The sequence below is a fragment of the Chanodichthys erythropterus genome, chromosome 3 (genome assembly GCF_024489055.1).
Source record: "Chanodichthys erythropterus isolate Z2021 chromosome 3, ASM2448905v1, whole genome shotgun sequence".
NCBI classification, from domain to species: domain Eukaryota; kingdom Metazoa; phylum Chordata; class Actinopteri; order Cypriniformes; family Xenocyprididae; genus Chanodichthys; species Chanodichthys erythropterus.
Genome location: NC_090223.1, coordinates 32,147,004 through 32,172,683, shown reverse-complemented (window position 1 = coordinate 32,172,683; position 25,680 = coordinate 32,147,004). Strand labels below are relative to the sequence as shown.

The 25,680-nt window shown below is 39.5% G+C and overlaps 2 protein-coding genes across 4 annotated transcripts; one reads left to right on the top strand and one right to left on the bottom strand.

Annotated features, from left to right (window-relative positions):
* Positions 1-817: 817 nt before the first annotated feature.
* On the top strand, positions 818-12,097 carry rabep2 (rabaptin, RAB GTPase binding effector protein 2). 2 transcript variants are annotated; one of them, XM_067381835.1, is made up of 13 exons: positions 821-982; positions 1,512-1,667; positions 6,867-6,955; positions 7,171-7,539; positions 8,815-8,910; positions 9,436-9,534; positions 9,632-9,742; positions 9,869-9,947; positions 10,169-10,180; positions 10,290-10,345; positions 10,661-10,759; positions 10,841-10,957; positions 11,630-12,097. In XM_067381835.1, the coding sequence occupies exons 1-13, from the start codon at positions 937-939 to the stop codon at positions 11,732-11,734; spliced, it is 1,434 nt and encodes a 477-aa protein (XP_067237936.1). In that variant the 5' UTR covers positions 821-936; the 3' UTR covers positions 11,735-12,097. The 2 variants fall into 2 exon arrangements, 1 of the variants encoding a protein (XP_067237936.1); XR_010894607.1 differs by lacking the exons at positions 10,661-10,759; positions 10,841-10,957; positions 11,630-12,097 and having other exon boundaries at positions 818-982; positions 1,515-1,667; positions 9,869-10,180; positions 10,290-10,338.
* A 1,184-nt stretch (positions 12,098-13,281) lies between these two features.
* atp2a1 (ATPase sarcoplasmic/endoplasmic reticulum Ca2+ transporting 1) lies at positions 13,282-24,893 on the bottom strand. Of its 2 annotated transcripts, XM_067381834.1 has the most exons (25): positions 24,775-24,893; positions 24,497-24,635; positions 23,726-23,743; positions 23,399-23,481; positions 22,156-22,260; positions 20,892-21,030; positions 19,809-19,889; positions 19,625-19,710; positions 19,238-19,535; positions 18,917-19,083; positions 18,706-18,794; positions 18,526-18,628; positions 18,311-18,442; positions 17,930-18,055; positions 17,631-17,849; positions 17,430-17,541; positions 16,875-17,098; positions 16,436-16,656; positions 16,132-16,334; positions 15,916-16,001; positions 14,988-15,121; positions 14,761-14,878; positions 14,358-14,475; positions 13,905-13,944; positions 13,316-13,474 (listed from the first exon to the last, which is right to left on the bottom strand). In XM_067381834.1, the coding sequence occupies exons 2-24, from the start codon at positions 24,612-24,614 to the stop codon at positions 13,940-13,942; spliced, it is 2,985 nt and encodes a 994-aa protein (XP_067237935.1). In that variant the 5' UTR covers positions 24,615-24,635; positions 24,775-24,893; the 3' UTR covers positions 13,316-13,474; positions 13,905-13,939. The 2 variants fall into 2 exon arrangements, with proteins under 2 accessions (XP_067237934.1, XP_067237935.1); XM_067381833.1 differs by lacking the exon at positions 13,905-13,944 and having other exon boundaries at positions 13,282-13,474.
* Between the last annotated feature and the right edge of the window lie 787 nt (positions 24,894-25,680).

Below are 25,680 nucleotides of genomic sequence, written 5' to 3'. Positions count from 1 at the left end.
ATATATATATATATATATATATATATATATATATATATATATAATGTAAATGTGTATTATTTTCAATGGGGAAAAATAGCTAATAATTTTTTTTTATAAATATTGCATAGAATTTACTGAATTTTATATAATAATCAAAAATATTATTGAACAAAACTATATTACATTGGTTTTCCTGAAAAACACAAAAGTTACATTTCAGGTCACTTTTGACCGTAAAGAAGGCAAGTGTGACTCCTAAACGAAAAGGGCCAGAGGGTTAATTATATTTCCCGGCCCTAAGAGTAATCAGGCAGATAAAGTTGTTGTACTTAGTTAAACAGTTCCCACTTAAAATAGGAAATCTTCTATATGAAAAGGAGACAAAGAATATGGAAGATGATTTATGTGATTTATGAGTAATAACGTGCAACTATATTGCGGACAAATGGTTGACTTATATCAACAACCTGTGGTGTCTGCACAAGTGTTTTATTTATTATTATTTTTCATTCGTTTTTGTCATTGAACAACACTGAGTTTTGAAAAACATTCAACGTCATGGATTAGCATATATTTTCAACGAAGACAGCATGGGATCGCTTGGATCGTCCACATCCCCTCTGGATGCGTCTCAATGTCTAGTGAGCTGCCTACCTAGACAGCATCACAGGCGCGTTCTCAGTCATCTGACGCCTGTGAGGCGCAGGAGCGCGCTCTGTGTAGCCTAGCAGTTCACTAGATCTCAAGCCAATCCGAGTGTGTGTTTGTGGCTCTAGGGAGGATGGTTAGGTAATATCCGCAGGATTGAACCGGGGAAAGTTGTTTCCTGAACTCTTGGTGCAGTTTGTTGAAGCCCGGCCCTGCAGCACTTCACACAGGAAAAGGAAGACGGATGCAGACGCAGGGAAAAATATCGAAACGAAAAGAAAATACCGAGACAAATGACGTGAAACCATGGAAGTGGCGGACAAACCAGCATCGCGCAGTGAGGACAATGATGGTATGAACAAACATTAACTTACATGTTAAATTACAGCTTTGTGTCGATGTGAACACGTTTTTGTCTGTTATTCCGAGATTTCTGACATTAAATCCGTAAGTAATGAACATTTGAGCTCGACGTGCAAACATATCCAGTCATGTACGTTAGCTGGCACAGCTCTTAAATAAAGCGTACCGCGTTATATTTTACATGTACGGATTTAACAAAAATTGTGGACAGTCTTCTATTGATACGAATAGCAGCAAACCGGTGCAGCATAAATCAACAGGTGTATGACAAGAATCAATATGTAAGACTCTCTGACATGTCGTGTCAGGTTAAATCTTGAATAGGCATTGGACAAATCAAATCAAGCCCTCTTAGGGTAAATCTGCTTATCTTGTTAATGAAGCAGAGCTCTTTCATGTGTGTCACTTATCTGTTTTCACATTATGCACCTGTTTTAGATGATTCTTTAAGAATAAGAGGGTGGATAGATAGGAAAGGGAACAAGTTTCAGAAGTCCTTCTGCATTGTTTCCCTACAGCAGAGGACCTACAGACGCAGCTAATCGAGTGCCGAGCTCAGCTGGAACACTGGCAGGGTGTGGCGAAGATCTGTGAGCTTAGCAAACAGGAGGAGTTGCAGGAACTGCAGAAACAATGCGACCAGGAGATTCAGTCCTTGCAGGAGGCTCTGAGAGGTGAGGAGTGAGAGGGAGGCACTGAAGAAGTATGGTCACCTAGGATGGAGGTTTTACCCCATGGTGATGTACAATATCTCCCAGAAGTGAGTACACCCCTCACGCTTTTGTAAATATTTTATTATATCTTTTCATGTGACAAACACTGAAGAAATGACACTTTGCTACAATGTGTACAGCTTGTATAACAGTGTAAATTTGCTGTCCCCTCAAAATAACTCAACACACAGCCATTAATGTCTAAACCGCTGGCCACAAAAGTGAGTACACCCATAGGCGTAATTTGCAGGTGGGACGGGTGAGACATGTCCCCACCACTTTTTGAAAGGGTCAGTATTGTCCCCACCACTTTTTGAAAGGGTCAGTATTGTCCCCACCACTTTTTGAAACATCTCGCAGCACTGATATCGAATACATAAGAAACACCTTTAGTTGATTATCAGTTTGTGTTAATAATAGGTGATCTGGCACTGGGATGTGTTGTTTTTTAAATGTTGAGTGCTCGATTTCACTGTTATCAGAGGCGCAACAGTGTTCGCGGCGCTCGTGCACACTGCACAGTCTTAAAGGTTCCCTAGATTATGTTTTTAAAAGATGTAATATAAGTCTAAGGTGTCCCCTGAATGTGTCTGAAGTTTCAGCTTACAATACCCCATAGAATTTTTTTAATTAATTTTTTTAACTGCCTATTTTGGGGCATCATTATAAACGCGCCGATTTATGCTGTGGTCCCTTTAAATCCCGTGGTCCACACCCACAGAGATCGCGCTTGCCTTAAACAGTACCTTAACAAAGTTTACACAGCTAGTATAACCCTCAAAATGGATCTTTACAAAGTGTTCGTCATGCATGCGTCAGATTATGTGAGTATTGTATACTGTTATATTGTTTACATTTGATTCTGAATGAATTTGAGGTTTTGCTCCGTGGCTAAAGCTGACATTACACACTGTTGGAGAGATTTATAAAGAATGAAGTTGTGTTTATGAATTATACAGACTGCAAGTGTTTAATAATGAAAATAGCGACGGCTCTTGTCTCCGTGAATACAGTAATAACCGATGGTAACTTTAACCACATTTAACAGTACATTAGCAACATGCTAACGAAACATTTCGAAACAATTTACAAATATCACTAAAAATATCATGTAATCATGGATCATGTCAGTTATTATTGCTCCATCTGCCATTTTTCGCTGTTGTTCTCGCTTGCTTACCTAGTCTGATGATTCAGCTGTGCAGATCCAGACGTTAATACTGGCTGCCCTTGTCTAATGCCTTTCATAATGATAATGTTGGGACCGTGGGCTGGCATATGCAAATATTGGGGGCGTACACCTGACTGTTACGTAACAGTCAGTGTTATGTTGAGATTCGCCTGTTCTTCGTAGGTCTTTTAAACAAATTAGATTTATATAAAAAGGAGGAAACAATGGAGTTTGTGACTCACTGTATGTCATTTCCATGTACTGAACTCTTGTTATTTGACTATGGCAAGATAAATTAAATTTTTCATTCGAGGGCACCTTTAACATGGACGAGCGCTTCAATCAATCACTGTTGCGGAGACTCTCTATTTGTTCCGTTGAAATCACCAAACAAATGTACAATTGATGTACAATCACTAATAAATATCTTTGGTTTTAATGAGAAAAATAGTTGGATTAGAACCCAGAACCTCTTGCACGCTAAACGAAATTGCTGCCGCCAGTCCATCAGGACAATCTGTTGTTAAAAGCGGATCCACATATTTATTAACTAATGTACATACTATCGAGACTAACAACACATTGAATTATAGTAGATGTAAGGAAGAAACTATCATTAATTTTAATATCATATTATTATTATTATTGTAATAATACAATTACAATACACCCCCCTCACACACATACACATTCCTGTCCCACCCACTTTTTAAGACAAAGTTACGCCACTGAGTACACCCCTAAGTGAAAATGAAGAGTTTATTTGCAAAAACAGTTAACGTTAACTCCATTTTTATTTATTCTCATCATTTATCATGTTTTTTATTGTGCATTCCAAGTAATATCAATCAAACTGCAGTTGGGTTGTTTTGATTAAGTAATAATAACTTAAAAAAGTTAACTCCAACAGTCGTTTTTTGGCAAAAGCAGATAACTCCACATTTCATGTTTCAGAGTTAAACAAAACCCAAGTAATTGCTTTATTGCATTTAAAACACATTCAAACACACGTGTGCACACAAACGCACGCACACACACACACACACACACACACACACTAACAGATCAGCACACAAGTACACTCTCTCTCACAAACACACACACACACGCATCCACGCACGTGTGCGCGCGCACACACGCAAAAGAACAACCAAGGTTTCTACATGTAAGTCGTGTATGGTGTACAAGGACTTACAGGAGTCAAAATTTAAAAACCTCGATCACTTTTAGTCAGCTTTGACAAAACTTCCCTCAGCTAGCGCGTCTTTTTGAAGTGACTAGAAGCCTTGTCACCTGACCTGAATACTGCGCGCTGATTCGCTAAAACGGATTTATCGGTTTCTGTACACAAACTACAAGGGCGCTTGTCGGCTTCCGCTGTAAAACGTGAACTTGCGATGCCTGACAGTGGACAATACCGGCTTTTCTGACTAAACGGATTTAGGGTACAGAATGTGCTATATATGGAGAATAATGCACAGCACTTAGTTCATTTTTTAAAAAAATGGCGTTTATCGGTTTTTGCAAATGAACTCTTCAAATGTACAAATTGGGCCCAGTTAGCCATTTTCTCTCCCCGGTGTCATGTGACTCGTTAGTGTTACAAGGTCTCAGGTGTGAATGGGGAGCAGGTGTGTTAAATTTGGTGTTATTGCTCTCAATCTCTCATACTGGTCACTGGAAGTTCAACATGGCACCTCATGGCAAAGAACTCTCTGAGGATCTGAAAAAAATAATTGTTGCTCTACATAAAGATGGCGTAGGCTATAAGAAGATTGCCAAGACCCTGAAACTGAGCTGCAGCACCGTGGCCAAGACCATACAGCGGTTTAACAGAACAGGTCTCTCCATGGTCGACCAAAGAAGTTGAGTGCACGTGCTTAGCGTCATATCCAGAGGTTGTGTTTGGGAAATAGACATATGAGTGCTGCCAGCATTGCTGCAGAGGTTGAAGGGGTGAGGGTCAGCCTGTCAGTGCTGAGACCTAATGCGCACACTGCATCAAATTGGTCTGCATGGCTTGTCTCAGAAGGAAGCCTCTTCTAAAGATGCTGCACAAGAAAGCCCCCAAACAGTTTGCTGAAGACAAGCAGACTAAGGAACAATTCCTGTGGTCTGAGACCAAGATAAACTTATTTGGTTCAGATGGTGTCAAGCGTGTGTGGCGACAACCAGGTGAGGAGTACAAAGACAAGTGTGTCTTGCCTATGGTCAAGCATGGTGGTGGGAGTGTCATGGTCTGGGGCAGCATGAGTGCTGCCGGCATGGGGAGCTACAGTTCATTGAGGGAACCATGAATGAGCAGAGCATGATCCCCTCCCTTCGGAGACTGGGCCGCAGGGCAGTATTCCAACGACCCCAAACACACCTCCAAGATGACCACTGCCTTGCTACAGAAGCTGAGGGTAAAGGTGGTGGACTGGCCAAGCATGTCTCCAGACCTAAAACCTATTGAGTATCTGTGGGGCATCCTCAAACGGAAGGTGGAAGTGTGCAAGGTCTCTAACATCCACCAAGGCAGTGCTGGAAAATAATGGTGGCCACACAAAATATTGACACTTTGGGCCCAATTTGGAAATTTTCACTTAGGGGTGTACTCACTTTTGTGGCCAGCGGTTTAGACATTAATGGCTGTGTATTGAGTTATTTTGAGGGGACAGCAAATTTACACTGTTGTACAAGCTGTACACTCACTACTTTACATTGTAGCAAAGTGTCATTTCTTCAGTGTTGTCACATGAAAAGATATAATATTTACAAAAATGTGAGGGGTGTACTTACTTCTGTGAGATACTGTATATAGCCGAGTGAAGTGGCTTCTCAAACAAGAAAAATGTAGGGCAGGACTTGATTTTGTCCACTGGGAATTGATTGGATCAATGGATCTATGTGCTTTTCTATTGCTGCAATCTCATGTGAGTCTATGTTTTTGATCAAAGATTAAGAGGGCATGTGAATTTGAAGAAAAAAATGATGGTGATGTACTCGGATAAATCATTTAAAATAAACAACAGTATTCCATAAAAAAATAAGAAGGGTCTGTTTTGGTTTTATGGTGACTTTAATGGAGTCTATAGAATTTGTAAATGTATTCTCTGCCTCCTGTTTTATAGTAATTCTTCACTGCGAGTTAATATAATTGAAAAATTACTTTGGTCTGTTTACTACACAAAGCTGTTAGAAGGCATCTGAGACAAATCATATGGACTACTTTTATGATACTTTTATTAAGTTACTTTAGTGTTTCACAGAAAAAGTAACATCATACGGATTTAAAAGAGTAAATGATGGGTGAAATCAAAATTGGCCTTATTTTTTTGATGCAATTTTTGGTTTTATTGTGAGTTATTCATCTGTGCATATATTTATTTTATATATCTATTTTATTTTTACGCAGAATATCAAGTGCACAGATAACAAACCCAATCACCACAGTTTGAGACTCCACGTATTATTGCCCTAATTAAAAACCTAACCAATTATGTACAATAAAATAGTAAAATAAAATACCTGACAAAAAGTCACAGAAGTCAATAAATGATAAATAAAAATTTATATAAAATATGTAAATAAAAAATATAAGGGTGTTCTTAGCTTTACTGTCTGTATCACTTCTCTCTGCTGTCGTTTTCAAAGCCAGTCAATCTAAATCTGTTTCTCTTCCTGTTTGCGACATTTTCTTTTCAAAGTCCAGTTAACAACTGCATTCCTGTCGCTCAAATGGTAGAACATGGCACTAACAGCACCAAAGTCATGGGTTTGATTACTTTGGATTAAAGCATCTGCCAAATGCATAAATGTAAATGCAATCGATACAATAAAATCTAGCCCTGCGTCAATGATGCATTTTCCGTTTCATTAGCTTACTTGAATGTCATGAAGTGGAATTTTATCTAAAGAACTGGAAGCGACAGGAAATGTATCATTATTACTCTATGGCTGATTCCAATTCCTTCACATCCAGTTCCTCTGTTATTTTCCCATCTTAGAAACAGCTGCTCAGTATGAGGCCAGAATATCTGCTTTGCAGTCAGAGCGAGCGCAGTGGAGGAGAGCCGCTCTGCCCCATGACACTAAGGTCTGTGTGTTTCTGCGTCCCTCCTCTTTTTCCTTTTTTTTTCTCTCTGTTATCCATTGACTTCAAGAGGCGCACATGTCTTTTGACATGTTACTTGTTTCCCTTTTTAAAACATATATTATTTCTTTCAGTGCCTGTATTCTAACGCACTTAAGTCCCTCTTTCACTTTTAGTGTCTTTTAAAATAATTTCTCACTTCTCATTGTGCATTGCAGGGCATTTTTAAAAAGGGCAAGCTAGAGGGTACCTCTCCCCCCAGTGAGGGACCACAGGGTGACTCCTCTCCCCCACGAGGTTCTGACCATGAGGGCTCAGGGTCAGACTCTGATCCATTGGAGCTGTTGGCAGAGACGTCAGATGGAGAGACAACGGGCCTTATGATGGACTACTTCCCCCAGCATTGTGACTCTGCCTCCCTGTCTTCTTTCTCTCTGGACACGCCCTCCATGCCACGACATTCGCACCCTCAAGAAGACACCGCCTCCCTGGTGTCCACAGGAACGCTGGTGCCTGAAGCAATCTACCTGCCACCACCAGGACACAGGCTGGTCACACATACTGACTGGGACAAATTGCAAGCACATGTCAGTATACTTCTATTCTTTCTAGCAGGTTTCCCATGGCCATGAAAAAAAAAAATGTATCAGGAAGTTTTAAAACTGCGGTTACCAGGCCTGGAAATTAACAAAATAATAAAAAGGAATGGAAAGATTTTCTAGTTACGCTTGGCTCTAAAATATTTTATCATCTAAAAAATCCAGTAAGATCCAAACGATTGGAAACATTATGGACATTTATCAGTCAAAAAGTGTGGGACATTTCTAGCCTGTTGTTTGTTAAAGGTGCAGTAAGTAGATCTTGAACAATGCTGTTGGACATTGTTGATATTTGAAATCAACCCAAACATCTCTTCATTGCTCCGCATCCAAAACTCACACTCCAATCCTAACCACCCTGCTCCGAGTCAGTCTCGAACCCCGGCCCGATTGCTGCTGGCATGCTAGGCAAATGCACTATCAATGACACTAAACACTGCATTCACTGCATGAATAGCGGGATCAAAGCAGCCTCCGTGTCTGTTTTCAGGCCTTCCCTCTTAGCTCTCTCCAGCACTGGAAAGCTTTTCTAATATAAATGCGGGTCCTACAGCGATTTGCCCAGTCATAAACCTTCATTCCAGTGATATTCTTTTGAGCTTTTTTGTATTGTGTCCCATCTCTCTTTCTGCTTTTCTTTTTTCTTTTTTTTTCTTATTTTCAAATCTCCCTCTTGCTCGTTCTCTCTCCTCGACCGTCATGCGCCCCCTGATTGGTTACATGTTTGTTGTTGGTATCTGCCGACTAACTTCCAAACAGTGTATTTGAAAATACACCTTTAAAGGTGCAGTGTGTAAATTTTAGCAGCATCTGGTGGTGAGGTTGCGAACTGTAACCAACAGCTCATTTCACCGCTCACCCCTCCCTTTCGAATCACATAGAGAAGTTAAGGTGGCCGACACATGACAAAGATGTCGTCGTCTGAGACAGCAGAGAGTAGCCAGTCAAGCAAATGCACTCTGTAGAGCAGTTTGTCCGTTTGGGGCTACTGTAGAAACATGGTGACGTAAAATGGCGAATTCGATGTAACGGGACCCGTGGTGTATGTAGAAAGAAATGGCTCATTAGGTAATAAAAACATAACGGTTCATTATGTAAGGTCTTTATACACCACTGAAAACATAGTTATGTATATTATTATATTCCATTTCTGTCAATAGATCCTCCTAAATATTACACACTGCGCTGGAGATTATTAATGTCAATGCATGATGTCACCGTCTCACAACTAACTTGTTGAATCTTTTACCATGGCATTTTTAGCTTGTAGAGCTTCAAGAGGAGGTGACAGCCCTTCGAAAGCAGAAAGCTGATCTGGAGAGAGAACTGGATGTGCAAAGCACAGAGACACAAAAACAGGTACAGAAACTCTCAGTTCCTGTGTTTCGCCACACGTCTTTTTTTGCAACAAGGAACAGACAAATTCAAAAGCACAGATATGCAAAAAGTGATTTTTACTACCTCTTATGTCTGGATTACATTGCACTTATGAACTGTAACTGTCTTAAATACTCCTCTTTGTAAGATACAGAAATGGTGATAGTCAGTAAGATTTAAGTTTAGTCTATTTTAATATATATATTTTAAAATGTAAATTATTCCTGTAATGCAAAGCTGAATTTTTTTGCATCATTACTCCAGTCTTTAGAGTTACATGATCCCTCAGAAATGGATGATTTGCTGGTCAGTTTCTTATTTCATGCTGAAAACAATTGTGCTGCTTAATACTTTTGCGGAAAACATAATATTCTTAAATATAATATACATATTATATATTTTTTTCTAATGTGGCTTAATTTTTATTAGATTTAGCATGTCTGCAGATGATTACTTGCAAAACAAATTCTAATATATTGATGTCTTTTGTGTTTTTGTTTTTTGCAGTTGACATTGCTTCAGTCTCAGGTGCAGACATCTGAGGCCCTCCTTCAAGACCTACAGAAATCTTTTAGCCAGTCGCAAAATGCCGTTCAGAGCAGATTGGTGAGTAGCAGGTTGTCCAATCAAATGGCAGCATTAGCAGGACTCCTTAAGCCAACATCCTGATAAGTGTCTGCACTGCATGTATTTTTTCACCCAGGCAGAGCTGTCTTACTCTCAGAAAAGGGTCTGTAATGAACTATCCAAGTTGAAAGGTGAAGACACTGATGTGGATGAAAGTAGCCTGCCACCCCCCAGTCCAACACTAGAGGTATGCGATTGTGTATGATTAAAAGTGGATTTGATAAAAGGAGGCCAGAGGTGTGGAAGAATTGAATGTTGTGTGTGTGTGTTTGTCTGAATGAGTCTTTAAGTCTGTGTATATCTCCACACATAGGCAGCGCACTGTGAGGAGAGGCTTCGTATTGAAATAGTCAACCTACAGGAACAGCTGGAGACACGCACAGAGGAAAGCGGTCTGTCTATAAATATAGTATTACATTATGCATTTGGCAGATGCTTTTATCCAGAAAGTGACTTACATTGCATTCAAGCTGTACAGTTTTGCACAATAAAACATTTGAATCTGGTCTACCTTACCATTTGTCCTGTTTGTTGAAGCTTTTGATTCTGTTTTCTCTGCATTGATGCATTTGTTCTCCTCTCCTCATCTTTCTCATCACACCTGCTCCTCCAGAGATTTTAGAAGGTAAGTCACATATGCTTTGACTTTTATTCAGTAGTGTAGAGCCTAATTGTTATGATTTTTTAGTGTGCCCAGTGTCTGCTTGTTATTAAAATCTCTCTCTTTCTCTCAGTCAAGCTTGCCAGCCTGACAGTAGAGACGGACCGCATACAGATCCAAAGGGAAAAGGTATGCCTGCCTTTGATTCTTGGGTGTTTTTTCTTGTGGGACTAGCTGGTATTCAAAAATCCCCAAATCAGTCCTTCAAAACATTTTTTTGAATGACAAATCCCATTTGCATGCTTGTACTTCAGCGCCATTGAAACCTGTAGGATATGTATCTCTCTTTCTATCTCTCATATATATGAGATAATGAGACCATGTGACAACAATGTAGCCTAGTGCTATTGTATAACTGTTTCAAATACTATTCAGCGTATATATACTATGCAGTATGCCAGTATTCGAGTGAGAACGTAGCCATTGTTCCATCTGTGTGTGCAGCTGGAGGCTGAGCTTCAGGAGTGTCGCGTGGAGGTGCAGGGTCTGCGGGTGGCGCTTGCTCACCTTCAGAAAGAGAACAAATCTCACATTCACGAGAAGGTAGGCCTGCATCTTGGTGTATATAATTGAATATGATTGAATTTGATTATAAAGTAGCTTACATCTCTCTATATCTTTCAGGCAGTGTTACAGCAGCAGTGTTTAGAGTTTCGCAGTCAGGTGATCAGTCTGCGCTCTCTACTAGACACTAGTCAGGCTGTGCAGAAGGATTTTGTGCAGCTGTCACAGTCACTGCAGGTACTGCACTGGTTTAGGATCATTATGAAGTTCTTATGCTTCTTTATCTATTCTGCATAAACGCTGCAGTCTCTGTTGACATGATCAATTGTTGATGGTACACATAACGTTGTGCTCTCACTACATGATTTGTACTCTGATTTTGCTATTGCAGACAGATCTTTGAGGTCTGATATGATATTTTCAAGATTGTTTGAATTTATTGTTACATTCTTGTAGTGTAAGCCACGCAACAGTGATGTATCTCATTCAGTATGAGAGCATAAGACAAGAGGGAGCCTAGACAAAAAACTACTTTCAACAAACATATTAAGCGTGTATAAAAAAAATGAAGGGGTTGTTGGGAAAAAATGCCTCTCAGTTCATTCCTTTTATATTTATTTATGTGTGTGTGTTATATGATATTTTATTATTGTGTTCTGTGCATGTCTGTTTTTATAAAATATTTGATTAAAAATACAAGAATTTAAAATTGTATGACCCAACATTAATATTAAATTACACATCATGTAATATTTTTATGATTAGAAAAAATATGACACTGACTTGAATGTTCTGCTGCAATTTTTATAGTGAAGTCACAATTTTTTACTTTATAACTGTTTTGTTTTTTTTTTAAATGTGTGCACGGTTTTTAAATAGTTTTTGAATTTCCTCTCTCTGCATTCTCAGGTGAAATTGGAGCAGATTCGGCAAGCAGAATCATTGAACCAAGTCAAGCAGATTCTAGGGGAGGAGATTGAGGAAGAAACTGATTTACCTGCAGATGCCACATGAAACAATAAATATAAGAACAGGTGACTTTTTTTGGGCAGACCAAAAGGAAGAGACTCTGTGGGCAAAGAGGTGGTCCTCAGAAAGGGCCAAGCTGAGGTGGGCTGCCTAAAAAAAAATGCATTGACATGAAGACTAAACGGCCACTCCTGCACACATGGGTTCATAATGCTTCTAATGATCTCAAAACATACGGGGTAAACATGATTCCTTATCAATCTGGACAAATTGGAATTGCTAATACTTGAATTTTGTGAAATGCTAACTACTGTCTATACTAGACTTAGTGCTACTGCAGTGTGATTTGTATATTGCTGGCCTAATCCTTCTTTCCTGATATATATATATATATATATATATATATATATATATATATATATATATATATATATATATATATATATATATATATATATAAATGACTCATTATCAGCACCTATCACCAGCAAAATTAAAACCAAAAACATACTGAGGATTGAGACTGGGGGCAATTGTAACTTTTTTTTTTTCCTTTGTAATAAACTACTATAGATCTACCTGCCAAATCTATGTGCCAAAGTAACAGCACCATTAATAAGCGTATATTGATATCAAATAGTATTACATATGGCTTTAATTAGTGAATATTTTTCTCCTTTACATGGTGCTAAACTATTTTATCAGCTGTGTAAAAGAATTTAAAGTAAAAGTCTAAGTGGGTAATAAATTATAATTGTTTGAAATGAAATGCATCCTTTTTACAAAAATATTTTATTATTTAATATACATTTTAAGTGTAACTAGTTTTTGACTAGAGTCTAATGATGTTTAGTGAAATTACTAGTGAAATCCTGCTAATTTGTGTGATTTAAATCTTTCAATTCATACAATTTTTATTCATAACTAGTGTTACAGTTGCCCCTGACCATGATGAAATAATTTATGCTCACGACCAGCAACAGTGTTAGCATATTCCTTGTTCACTTAAAAACAAAAGATAAAATATATATTAAAGTAAATACATTAAAACTTTAAACTGCATAAGAAAATATTACACCTCAAAAAAATATTTTTTTACCTTAAATTTGTTGTTGTTGTTGAAACTTTCTCTTAAAGTGAAATGTTCAAACTTATTGTTCTCAGGCAGAGCAAGAACTAAGTATGTACTGAAAAGTGTCATCACTTAAGAATAAATTTTTGTGTATTACACCCCCACCCCCCCAATATAGCACTATCTACCCTACTATAATGATTTGTGAATTCAGTTCATGGTCAAAGTCACTTTACTGGAAAGAGCCATCATTTCATTATGCAGTATCTGGTGCCTGAGCCAATGAGCAGTGGAAGATCAATGATATATTAATGATATATGATAAAACACTAAATCTGCTTGAATGGGGCTAATGTAGCACAATGTTAGTAACAAATTTGAATGCATTACATATGAAAAATTAAGAATAAACTAAAAAATGGTGTCAGACCACACTTGTTTTTTTTATACATATCTTTATTTTAAGAATAGCATTTTCATTGGAATATACTGTTCATAACAATATATATATTAAATTAAGTCTTAATACATATACATAACACTTTTTATTTAAATATTTTTGTTCCTTTGTTCTATAGGTTTTAACATTTTATGGGTGATTTTCACTGGTTCACAGTGTTTTCTGGCAAATTTTCCACATTAGAGTCCTGTTTTTCTCAGTTCTTCTTCTCTTTTTCAGTCCCACTTTTTAGACACTAGATTCTCATCTTTCTCTGTTGAAGAAAATCAGTTTTATGAGACAATATGACTTAAAGATTATTCCACAACACTATTGTAAAGTTTAAATAATCTAGATGCATTGATTTGAAGCACATAATCCCCAATGTCTTTACAGTCATAATTCAATATTTAAATATCCTTTAAACCAATTGCTTTAATTAAACAGAATCTATACTGTTTTAACCAGACAAAACTACACATATGATGAATTTAGCATTAAGACATTAAGCATCTACAATGGCATGTATTGCTATATGGAGAATAACTGTACAGTCATTCACTGATTCAGATCTGAAGAGGTCCATGACTGACAGTATAATATATACATGTCAATCAACAAGCCAAAGAACATAGCACAATTTGTCCATACACAAACAGACACAGGGACGCAGGCAGGCGCATACAGAGAGGATTGTGGGATACCTTGCTTTGTTACAGGAATATGGAGGGGAACAGGATTAGGCTGGAATGAGATAAAGAGTGGTTGAATGGGATTGGTTAAAGAGAAGGAGAAGGGTAAAGAGGAGGGATATTTACACCACTGGAAGAAATGGTGTGCAGAGAGGAATAGGACAAGAGATAAGTATAGGAGAGTACAATTTAAAAGGGAAATTAATAAATTATCAAAGGAATTTATATCTGCGTATTATTAATATTCAATTAGTAAGTCAGTTGTTTATTACATATAGCAAGTTGAAGTTGTTTTCACTAACATTTAGTTTTGTGTTTGTATGTTACTTTTTAAATATGCTGTGTTTAGTTTAGTTTAATTATCAATATCTAGTTGTAGACATGAAATTGTATTTATCATTTCTTTAATGTTTTGTAAATCTAAATTTGTCAACATGTTTTTGTGTGTGTTAAATGGTTACTCACGCTCCAGGTAGTTGCGAGCAACAAACTTGAGCAGCTCGTCGATGAGGATGACGGGGAAAGAAAGCTTCAGTACAACGATCCACTGGTCCAAGTTGAGATGGGTTAGCTTAAAGATCATCTGATAGAGAAAACGACAGAGATTAGCGAATGAGAAATGACGGATGATAAAAAGCAATTGGATTGAAACTTAAAATCAATGAAAGAATTTATGCACTTGCAAATGAATCAAGCTGTGTTTGTCTGGGGAAATATAAGTGTCTATGGGCCAGGCCTGATCATAGTCCCCTAAGGCCCCTGGGCACATGTGTCTTTGGTTGCCCCCTAGTGGCAGACCCTTTAGTCTGAGATATTGCTAAACACAAACTGAACCAAATTTAGCAAACTACATGGATGCAGTACTTACAGGTAGAGGGTCCACATAGATGATCATGAAGTGCAGAGACATGGAGAGAGTCATGGCTCCCACCAACCACACATTGCTCCATGGAGGCATACGCAGCAGAGACTGATTCTCGGACAAGCTGCAAAAATGTGCAACAATGTATGTTACATTGAGCAAAAAACAAAACAAAAAAACATGTATGTCAAGCTGCTTTGTGATATTCAGATTTGGTGTATGTCAGTTCTGACCTGTTCAGAGCGTTGCACATCTCAATGGTGACCAGCACAGACAGAGCCATTGTCATGGGTGGAGCGGCTTCAAACACTTCACAGTCAATGCCGGCAAAGTCCTCGTTCTCAGCAGTGCACTGCATGAAGTGGGACTGGGGACAAAGAATAGGTACAGCATTATTATTTTATTGTGAAATGTACCTTTTTATTGTTAGTAATTCACCCTTCGCTGGGGGTTTGATTGGCAGGTTATTTGACCAATCAGAACGCAGAATGTCCGACAAACAAACCAGTGTTGAGAGTTGGTAGATTAATGTCTGCGGACTTGAACTTGAAAAATGGGGTATTGACGTCTTTCCGCAGTTGAGACAACATACCTACTGATTCTGATGTTCGTTCATGTTTATTTCATGCAATGACTAGGACAAGATGATCGGTTTACATATCACTTGAACCGAGGTGCTACAGCGATCTGTCACGACACATTAAAGAGGCACAAAACAGTATTTATAATTTGAATTTCTTTTTAAAAATGACAAAATTTGACTCTAATACCAAAAGTATCCTCCTTTGTCTTGTCTGTCGGCGCATTGTCAGTGTCCTCTCTGATCCGTGATGTATTATTCACTGCGTGAGAACATGAAGTGTGGTGTGAGAGCACTTTAGCTTGTCGGACGTAGCGACAGTAATTTAGGGGGTGGGACTTTGCGAAGGGTCAATCGCTTTATTCTCAACATTTAGAGACATCAGGCAGCAGCTATTGTATCCCTTTAGCCAGCGCTGTAGTGCTCAAGTCCAAGACCATATTTTTAGGGGAATTTGGACTTGGCCTACACTTTGACTTGAAAGAGCTGATCTTGACTAGTCTTAGAAAATATGGTCCTGGACTCTGCCTTGAGTACTACACCACTGCCTATAGCATTAGTTAAGACAATGCTAGACTCACCAGCTGATAGAAGGAGACCATGGGGCCTTCATCGCAGTAGATGAACCACCAGCCAGCAGCAGCAACAGTTGCAGCACCAACATAACCTGAGAGAGTGAGAGATTGAACAGAATATGTAATGCAATCTGAAGTAATCAGGGAAGATGCAATGGCAATGAATGCATGGTGAACCTACAATGGATCAAGTATAAATCAGAAGAATGGTAAGTAGTATACCTCCAATAGCCAGGTATCTGAAGAACAGCCAGCCAGAGATGAGGGGCTCTTTGGGGGAGCGGGGAGCTTTGCCCATGATGTCCAAATCAGGGGGGTTGAAGCCCAGAGCTGTGGCTGGAAGACCGTCAGTCACCAGGTTCACCCACAGAAGCTGAACTGGGATCAGAGCCTCAGGAAGACCAAGAGCAGCTGTCAGGAAGATACTGAAGAAGATGGAGAAAATAAATAAGGTTTAGAATCAACCTATACCTGATTTCAGAAGGTAAATAGATATATGGGTGTGTATGTGTGTGTTGTCACCCACCAGACGACCTCGCCGACGTTAGAGGAGATGAGGTAGCGAATAAACTGCTTCATGTTGTTGTAAATGGCTCTGCCCTCCTCAACAGCAGACACAATGCTGGAGAAGTTGTCGTCGGCCAGGACCATCTCAGAGGCTGACTTGGCAACAGCGGTGCCAGAGCCCATGGCAATGCCAATCTCTGCCTTCTTCAGGGCAGGAGCATCGTTCACACCATCACCAGTCTGAAGTAAGTTTGGGGGTAGGGAATATTAAAAAGGTAAGACTTCATTTCATAGTAAAAAAACACAAGAATGTTAAGTTGATTCTGAACTACTCTGCAGTCCACAGGTAGGGCTTACTTCAACTTAAGGAAGTGATATTTTCGGACCAAGATCCTGTCTGGTCAAAGATGGTCTTTGGTCTTTTGTCTTATTTCATTTGCTGCATTCAGTTCACTTACCATGGCAGTGATCTCATCAAAGCCTTGAAGGAACTCAACGATCTTGCTCTTGTGGGAGGGCTCGACACGTGCATAACAGCAAGCCTTACGCACAGCTTCTCTCTGCTGGTGCAATGGCAGGTCATCAAACTCACGGCCAGTGAAAGCACGGCCTGTCACATCCTCATCATCACCGAAGATGCCAATACGGCGGCAGATAGCCACAGCGGTACCCTTGTTGTCACCTGGGAAGGAGAAAAGTTGAGAATTATAGAAATTTTCAGGATTACTGCATTATTTTAACCTGTTCTGTCCCAGTCAAGTATCATTGTGGGAGACTGAATGCTAATTTCCGCTAACTTGTGACGTTACCATCACAAGCAAGTGTGCTTTTGTACACAATATGACTAGCAGGAAGAGTTCCAAAAAAGCCAAAGCAGGATTACTTGTCATGTCACAGAGCAACTAACAGTCTGCTTAGATTGCTGCAAACACAGACCAGTGAATTGAGATGAACATGTTCCAGTGCTGTTTTAAGAAATGTCAGCACTGATTAGAAAATTGAACATGGTTTACCTGTGATCATGATCACACGGATGCCAGCAGCCCTGCACAGCTCAATAGATCCAACAACCTCTTTACGAGGAGGATCCAACATACCAACGCAACCCACAAAGGTGAGATCAGTCTGTGAGGAAAGCAAAAAAATGGAGTGGTTAAATCATGTTAGTTGGAATACAAATGATGTCCATGTTTATCTCTCTTTAACAAAAATACCTCGTATTCAGCGAACTTGGTAGAGTCCTCTAGGTTCATTTCCTCCCGTTTCAGAGGGTTGTCACGGGTTGCCAGAGCCAGGCAGCGCAGGGTATCACGGCCAGTACCCCATTCCTTGATCACGGCCATGATCTTATCCTTAACTGGGCCAGTCAGGGGCACACGGGTGGTGCCAACACGCACATAGGCACATCTGTCAATCACACCCTCAGGAGCACCCTACAACAATAACGGCTTGGTGTTTTAGATTCTTTTTATGGTATTAATTGTTACTCGTTAATTTTAAGGATCTATCTTACCTTGACAAACATCTTGTTTCCAACAGGGGCCTTGGGGGCCTTTGCAGGGGAGCAATAGACAGACATGGACTTCCTGTCACGGGAGAACTCAAGAGTAAAGTCCTTCTTCATAAGCTGTTTGATCACCTAGGAAACCAGGAGCAGCAAACTACATTGATATAATGTCTGATATGGAATTTAATGGAATTTCAATCTTGGCACATGACATTTGACAGTTGAACCATTACAAAAACCCAACCATAAATTCAAGAGTGTAGAAATAAATACCACTATCTTAGCTATCCTTGTGATATTTCAGTCATGAAATTAGGACTAAAAGTTTCATCTCAGAAATGCAGCTGACCAACATGAACTGGTCTCTGAAGAGACTGAGATACTTACAGTGCAGCATGTGTTGGCTCTCTCAACCTTGGACAGACCACGGACTTCAGTGTTGAACACATTCATCTTTTCAACCAGGCAGCACAGGGCAGTCTCTGTAGCCTCACCCACTTTCTCATAGATTCCTTTAGCCTGTAAAACAAAGAGTAGGGCTCAGTTATAGCTTCTCAACTGAAGAGCTTAGAGCAGATGAGACAGAATAAAGGTTTGTTTACCTCATTGTAGTCCAGAGAAGAGTCATTGCACAAGGCGCAGATTGTTGCCAGCTCAACAAGGCCATCGTACTGGCCACATTTCACAGGAAGTCCACCCTTAGTCCTGCAAGGTAAAGTAAGAAGAATCTTGTGAGTCTTGTGGGTGTGTGAGTGTCACTTAACAAATATAAAATCACTTACACTTCTCCCTCTGGTGTGTACTTGGATCCAGAAATGTCATACTGGTCAAGAGTCACAGAGTCACCCTCCACCTTTTCAATGACGAACATCTAAATACAAAGAGAATGACGATGCTTAAAACTGTGTGTAAAGGAGAAGGGTTTTGTTGTTGTAGTGAGAGGACTGGTATATTGGTGATTGCTTTTGGAGTAAGACATTGTCTCTCACAAACCTTTGTAACACACATCTGGTTGGTGGTGAGGGTGCCGGTCTTGTCTGAGCAAATGACAGATGTGCAGCCCAGAGTCTCTACAGAGGGAAGAGAACGGACGATGGCGTTCTTCTTAGCCATGCGGCGGGTTCCCAGAGCCAAGCAGGTAGTGATGACAGCAGGCAGACCTGGTCGGAGAAGAAAACAGTCAAACACGCTCTGTTGGATTTGCTCAAATTACAAAGTCTGCATTGAAAATGTGAGTCTTGACTCATGTCTGCATTTTCCTCTCGATTTCACGCTGTTGTACCCTGATTTGTATCCTGACTCCTGTATTCTCACCTTCGGGAATGGCGGCTACGGCAAGAGCCACAGCGATCTTGAAGTAGTAGACAGCACCACGGATCCAGGAGCCGCCGTGGACGGGGTCGTTGAAGTGGCCAATGTTGATGAGCCAGACAGCCACACAGATGAGGGAGATGACTTTGGAGAGCTGCTCGCCAAACTCATCCAGCTTCTGCTGCAAGGGGGTCTTCTCTTGCTCTGTGGCAGCCATCTGATCACGGATCTTACCGATCTCAGTTGAGACACCGGTGGCAACCACAACTCCGATAGCCTTGCCAGCAGCGATGTTAGTGCCCTGGGAAAATGAGAAGGAGAAGATGTTTCAGGATTAGTGCTGGAGACAGAGGAGATGAGCAACAAAAGGCTGAATGAAGGTAAACTCACAGAGAAAAGCATGTTCTTCTTGTCCTGGTTGACAGCCCTGGGGTCAGGAACGGACTCTGTGTGTTTAATCACACTTACAGACTCACCTGAGAATAAAGTGATAAAGGAGGTCAGAGAAGGGCAAAGATATATGCAATGTTTTTGCGAGTATTGGGAGGATGGATAATGTAAATCAGAGACTAACCAGTAAGGATAGATTGGTCCACACGTAGGGTTGTGGAGCGGATGGCGGTGATTCTGATATCAGCAGGGACTTTGTCACCAACTACAAAAGAAAAGGTTGAGAGTTGAGAACATGCATAAATGAAGAACAATACATGCTCAAAACTAATACTAACAAATTATAGAAAGGCTGTAGAGTGACACTTAATTTTAGGGGTTAAGGTGTCGCAGCTGTCCTATTCTTAATTTGACAGGGTTTTGTTTAGATATTTCAAATTATTTTATTATAAAAGTTTCCGAATTATGTATATTCAAAGCTTCTCTAGAATATCTATCTGATTAAAGTTTTTATAATGCTTTATGATGTTTTCTAATCCAGGACTGTCTAATCCTGTTCTTGGAGGTCCACCTTCTTACAGAGTTTAGCTACAACCCTACTAAAACACAAATGAACAAGCTAGCCAAAGTCTTTAGGGTTATTAAAAACATCCACACAGGAAAATGACCCACCAGGAGCAGGACTGGCCCCTAATCTAGTCTAAAGATGTCACTGTTAATAATGTTTGCAGATCTTTTGGTGATAGATTAGCAATCCAAAAGGTGGATCTGATCAAGAGGCAAATTAATGAAAAAGAATTGCAAGGACAAGTTGACTTTCACAGAAGTGTAAACAAGTGGCCTGGAGAGAAAAATGAGTGATGAGGAAGGAACAGGTGGAAGAGGGAAAGAGAAGGGGTTAGGGATCGAGAGAGGGCAAGTAGAGGAACAGGTGCTAGGAGGTATTTATATACAGGACTTTTCTTTGCCCGAGCTCTCGCGGGTTCTTTCAGTCTTTTCTGATCCCATTACACTATATTCTTCCTCCCGCTGTCACACACACCCCGTAATTGCCTTAAAAGGATGCTCACACTTTCTCAAGGGCACGAGTCCTATATAGTCCTGTCCCCTCTACTCATGTCTCTTTACTTGACACATTGTAACAGTTGGCTTGAAGGTGTTGCTTACTCTGCATTTCCATTTTCAGACATTTGAGCTATTCTGATGTGTTTGAGCATTATGGGATTGTTCTGTGCTATCTGTCCGATGTTCAGATCCATTGGTATACCTGACACTTCCACAATGTCTCCAGGAACGATCTCTCTGGCTTTGATCCTCTGTACACTCTTTCTGTCAGTGCGGTAGACTTTGCCCATTTCTGGCTCATACTCCTTCAGAGCCTCAATGGCGCTCTCTGCATTGCGCTCCTGTGAAAACAAACATCTAGATAAGCTCCTGCTCCCCTTAGGATTTTACACCTTGACAGCTCTCTCCTTCCAAGGGTGTGTATGCTTTCTAAATGACTGTTGTGCCAGCTCAATGGACCCTTGATGAAATCTGATCAGCCTCTAGTATTTTTACCATTAGACCTTTGTCGTCATTTGTGTTCTTGATGCCCTTAGCGTGAATACTTCTGTGCCTAACCTTTAACCTCTGATGTCATTTAGACCGCTTTGAGTTCTAAAGTTTTAGGCTCTTAAGTTTCTCTTGAAATGTATGAATTTCATTGTATTAGATAACAAAATATCAAACCTAGTGGCATCTCAGTGAAAATGGCTAAAAATAAAGATTGGTTTTTAATCATTTTCAATTATTTTTATTATAGACCCTTTTCACATTTCAGGTTTCTCAGAAGCAGAAGTCGTCATAGTTAGGTTAACTTTTATAATGGTGAATGAGAGACTTCATTAAATATATTTTTGTGTTTCCATTTGCACAAATTGCAAAAGAAAAACTCCACAATTGTGTTTTCACAACTTTCAAAAAGAGGAAAAAAAAAAGAGCGATTGAGAACATCAGTCATAAGAGAAAGATGTCATTTTTACCATCACTTCCCTAGCCGCTGTATTAGAAACACCTTTACAGCAGCGTTAACTAGATTTTTGTAATATGATGCAAAGGTAATATAATACAATGTATAGTGTTATAAATGTACATACATTTTTTTTTTATGAAAGTATAAAAAAATTTACGATATTGATGACCGTTAAAACACGTCATCACAGTCTGTGAAAAGGGTCTATTTTATTTTTATTTTTTGCTTAAAATGTATTCTTTAATATCTTTATTTGTATGTGTATATATATATATATATATATATATATATATATATATATATATATATATATATATATATATATATATATATATATATATATATATATATATATATATATATATATATATATATATATATATATATATATACACATACAAATAAATACACACATTTTGACATTTGTTATATATTTTGTATATAGAGGTTGCCTTTAGCTTCCAAATACGTTTTTGGGCCACTGTATGGGGAATGTAAAATGGATGTGCATATTCACCTGCCATACTCCAACCACAGCATTGGCGATAAGGATGAGGAGAATAACAAAAGGCTCGACGAAGGCAGTGACTGTTTCCTCACCTTCCTCAAACCATGCCAGTACCTGATGAACAGAGAGAGCAGGAGTGTGAGAAAGACATCCAAGATCCAAACAAGAGGTAGGAAAGAAATACATTTAAGAACTACTATCCACCTCATTAGAGTCAAATTAAAGAGCCAGTGAATGTGTATGTGCATACCCTCTGAATGTTTTGGTCAGTTAACTGACCCCCCCACCCCCCCCTCCACACACACACACACACACACACACACACACACACACACTCAAACACTTCATCTGTACATTGAGTTATGCTTCAAGTGTACAGCTGATCCTGTTCCAGTAATTCTCACGTGTGCGCATGCAGTACTCAATTTACGGCACGTTAGCACCTGCTGTCTGCCTTTCTCTGCTTCACCTTTACAGTCTCTCCACTGATCTGTCTTTCATTCCTTCCATCTTTGACCTTTGTGGGTGGATTCAGTTTCTTGGGCTGGCTTAAGACTACCTTAAAATAACACTCTCTTCCTCTTAATCGCTCACTCTCTCTTTTCTCTTTTTCTCTCCTCCTTTATTTCTCTGTCCTTGCTTCTCTTCAAAGCTTCTTTCCTGGCCTTCTAAGGCCATAATGACAGCTGTGATGTCATGTGCCCGGACAAAACAGCAGAACTAATGCTGTCTGCTTCATTTATTCCAAAACAGATTTGGAAGAAAGAGAGAAATGCAGTTTTATGTGCCGACACCGTTTGATTATCAGTACGGAATGTACTCAGATTTCAAGCGCAAGGGCACATGCGCATCTGAGACTGCGAAAATATGCCTAGCACCTCATGCTAGCGGTGTTGTTTCATGCAGCCATAAGGGTTACATACTACCCGGCACAGATAAACAGCTGGATTATGGTCTACCCATTATATACACAGGGCTGAAGGGTTACTACTTAACTTGATTGACAGCAACGGATGGGAATGTGGGAAATGTGTCCCTGTCCTTCTCCTATACATTATTAATCATCGTCTGCACCCATAAATGAAACCCTGTTCATTCATTAAAATGTTACACCTCTGCGACTGTAGACTTAACCTAAGTCAGCATAACCCAGGTTATGAAATTAGTGAAATATCAAAGCACTACCTGAGGAAAGTGAGGTTTCTGAAGGTTTAGACTACATTATGATGTTATGCGGCTTCTATTTACTTACAAAAGAGATGCAGGCAGCCAACAGCAGGATCCTGACCAACAGATCTTCAAACTGCTCAACCACCAGCTCCCAGATGCTCTTACCTGAGACAGAAGGTAATGTTTGATTATTTATTTATATATATATATGAGTCAATAAATATGACCAATCAGTAAGCATGATCTTTGTATGACTTAAGTATAACTGACTGAAATGAGAAGTGCATAAATCAAAAGGGATATTTTTAAAGTGTTTGATTTTCAGTATGCGTAAAATACAGACATGCTGTCAATTCTAGGTCTAGGTCTTGTCATAGAAAGCTATAAAAACATTAAACTGAAAACTTACCTTCTTCAGCGGGCAGCTCTGTGATTGGTTGATTTGGTCCAGTTGACAAGATGAATGGAGGAGGTGATTAGAAACAGAACCATTAGAATAAGCCATCAATACCTTTCCCATTAACAATCACCATAACACAGCATAAATGATTTCATAATATGGTTCATTTTGAAATTAGCTGAGCTCATACATATAAAACTATTCTATTAGTCATCTAGCAATTTGTCCTTCTGTTTGACCTTCAATTGAAGTCCCTGTAGGCCTAAAATGCTTCCAGCTGTCACTTTTTTGCTTTCTCATCTTTAATGTGATCTGTTTTTTTCTTCTTCTTTCTTTCCATTATCTTCTAATCTTGCTTTTGCAACTTAATGTTATTGTGCAGCAAGGATCAGTGCATCTGTTCAGGGTCATTTTGCCTTTGGCTGAGAGCTCTAATTTCTCCTAAATACAGCATGTAAAGTTCAGGAAAAATAAACACTTCTGGAGAAGGATGTCTTCTCTCGATTTTGAATGCATTTGAATTGGATTTTAAAAAATAAGTCTTAAGATACAGTGTTACTCATTCATATTTTTCTCCATTTTGTTGTCTGTTCTCAACTGACTAATCACAACTAATCTTTCTACACAAAATATGTTCTCAACACTAAGTTGGGAATTCTTGCTACCTGTCCCCTTCCAAATTGCCTGTTCTGGTAATACATTCCAACATTGTTTCATTGTAATCAAACATCCATTCATATTTTTAAGAAGCTTCCATCCACTTGTCCATGCTTTCCTCACCGTTGAATCCGTACTTGGCTTGGTTTTTCTTGACCTGATCTGGAGCGAGGCCTGTGCTCTCGCTCACGCCGAAGTAGGCCAGGCATTCTGCTGGTTCCTTGGTGTGTGCGTTCTCCATCCTGTCTGCTCAAAGGGGAGACTTCACAAAAACAACACAAAGATGTAGATAAGTTGGATTTCCACTCAGAAAAAGTCCGGTTTTAACACTTTTTATAGGTCATTGAGAAACTAATGAATCCTTTATTTATTAAAAAAGAGAAAAGATTGAGAGTACGCACCAACACTTTTTTAAAAGTGTAGGATAGGGACAAAACAGATGGCCCCTTGATTCTCTCTCTCTCTCCCCTCTCTCTCTTTCTCTCTCTCTCTCTCCTCTCCTTCCTCTGGAGCGCAGGGCTGACAGAAAGTGCAAACTTCCACTCATCTCTGTAGAGTTTTATAAAGACACCAGGCAAACCATCGCCCAGGTCACACCCAGAGGAGGCTCCCTATTGGCTGAGATGAGACAAATATGGTGGGAAGGGGCATGGCCTTGGGAAGAGAGATGAAGAGGTGTGATTGGAGCAATTGGGTGACAACTGCAGCTGGGGTGAGCAGCCTTGAAAATGGGGTTGAAAGTGGGATCTGTTTTTGGAACATGCAGGAACAGGAGGATGGAGACTGTGAATGGGGAGTTGTGGTGTTGGGATGGTGGTGGTGGGAGTGGGAGTGGAGGGGGTCGGATGAGTGAAATGGTTTTAGGATGTTGATATGTTTGACCAAGGGCTTGGCTTCTTGTGGGGATTAAAAATGAACAGGGCTCCGTTATAATTATGTGGTATGGGATTAAAATATCTATCCATTCTACAAGAACTATAATGTGAGGGTGCTTTTGAAAATATATGAAGACTGTCGAGTCTCCATCCTCAGAGAGGATTAGCACCTGGGATGAACAGTTATGGAAAAAGTATGTGAGGGCACTTCAGACATGGCAAATGTGCTGTAAAACAGACAGAGGAGGGGTTAATTAGCAAGAGTGCATAAAGAGGGAAAGAAAGAGGAAAGTAGGAAGAAGGGCTGTTAAGGTATAAATGGGGGTTTTACTTTTATAGATCTTTTATCTTGTTGACAGATAGTTTGGATGAATAGACAGAGATGGATGACTGGTTAAATATTTTTTGCCAAACCAAATCAGGGACAGGAAG

Bases quoted from the DNA above. Each gene is read 5' to 3' on its own strand.
- rabep2 (XM_067381835.1), top strand. From the start codon at position 937: ATGGAAGTGGCGGACAAACCAGCATCGCGCAGTGAGGACAATGATG. The intron at 9,535-9,631 runs GTGAGTAGCAGG...TTTTTCACCCAG, and splicing joins ATGCCGTTCAGAGCAGATTG to GCAGAGCTGTCTTACTCTCA. The intron at 9,743-9,868 runs GTATGCGATTGT...CTCCACACATAG, and splicing joins CCCCCAGTCCAACACTAGAG to GCAGCGCACTGTGAGGAGAG.
- atp2a1 (XM_067381833.1), bottom strand. From the start codon at position 24,614: ATGGAGAACGCACACACCAAGGAACCAGCAGAATGCCTGGCCTACTTC. The intron at 19,711-19,808 runs GTTAGTCTCTGA...CTTTATTCTCAG, and splicing joins GGACCAATCTATCCTTACTG to GTGAGTCTGTAAGTGTGATT. The intron at 16,002-16,131 runs GTATACTACTTA...TCACTCTCTCAG, and splicing joins CAGATACCTGGCTATTGGAG to GTTATGTTGGTGCTGCAACT.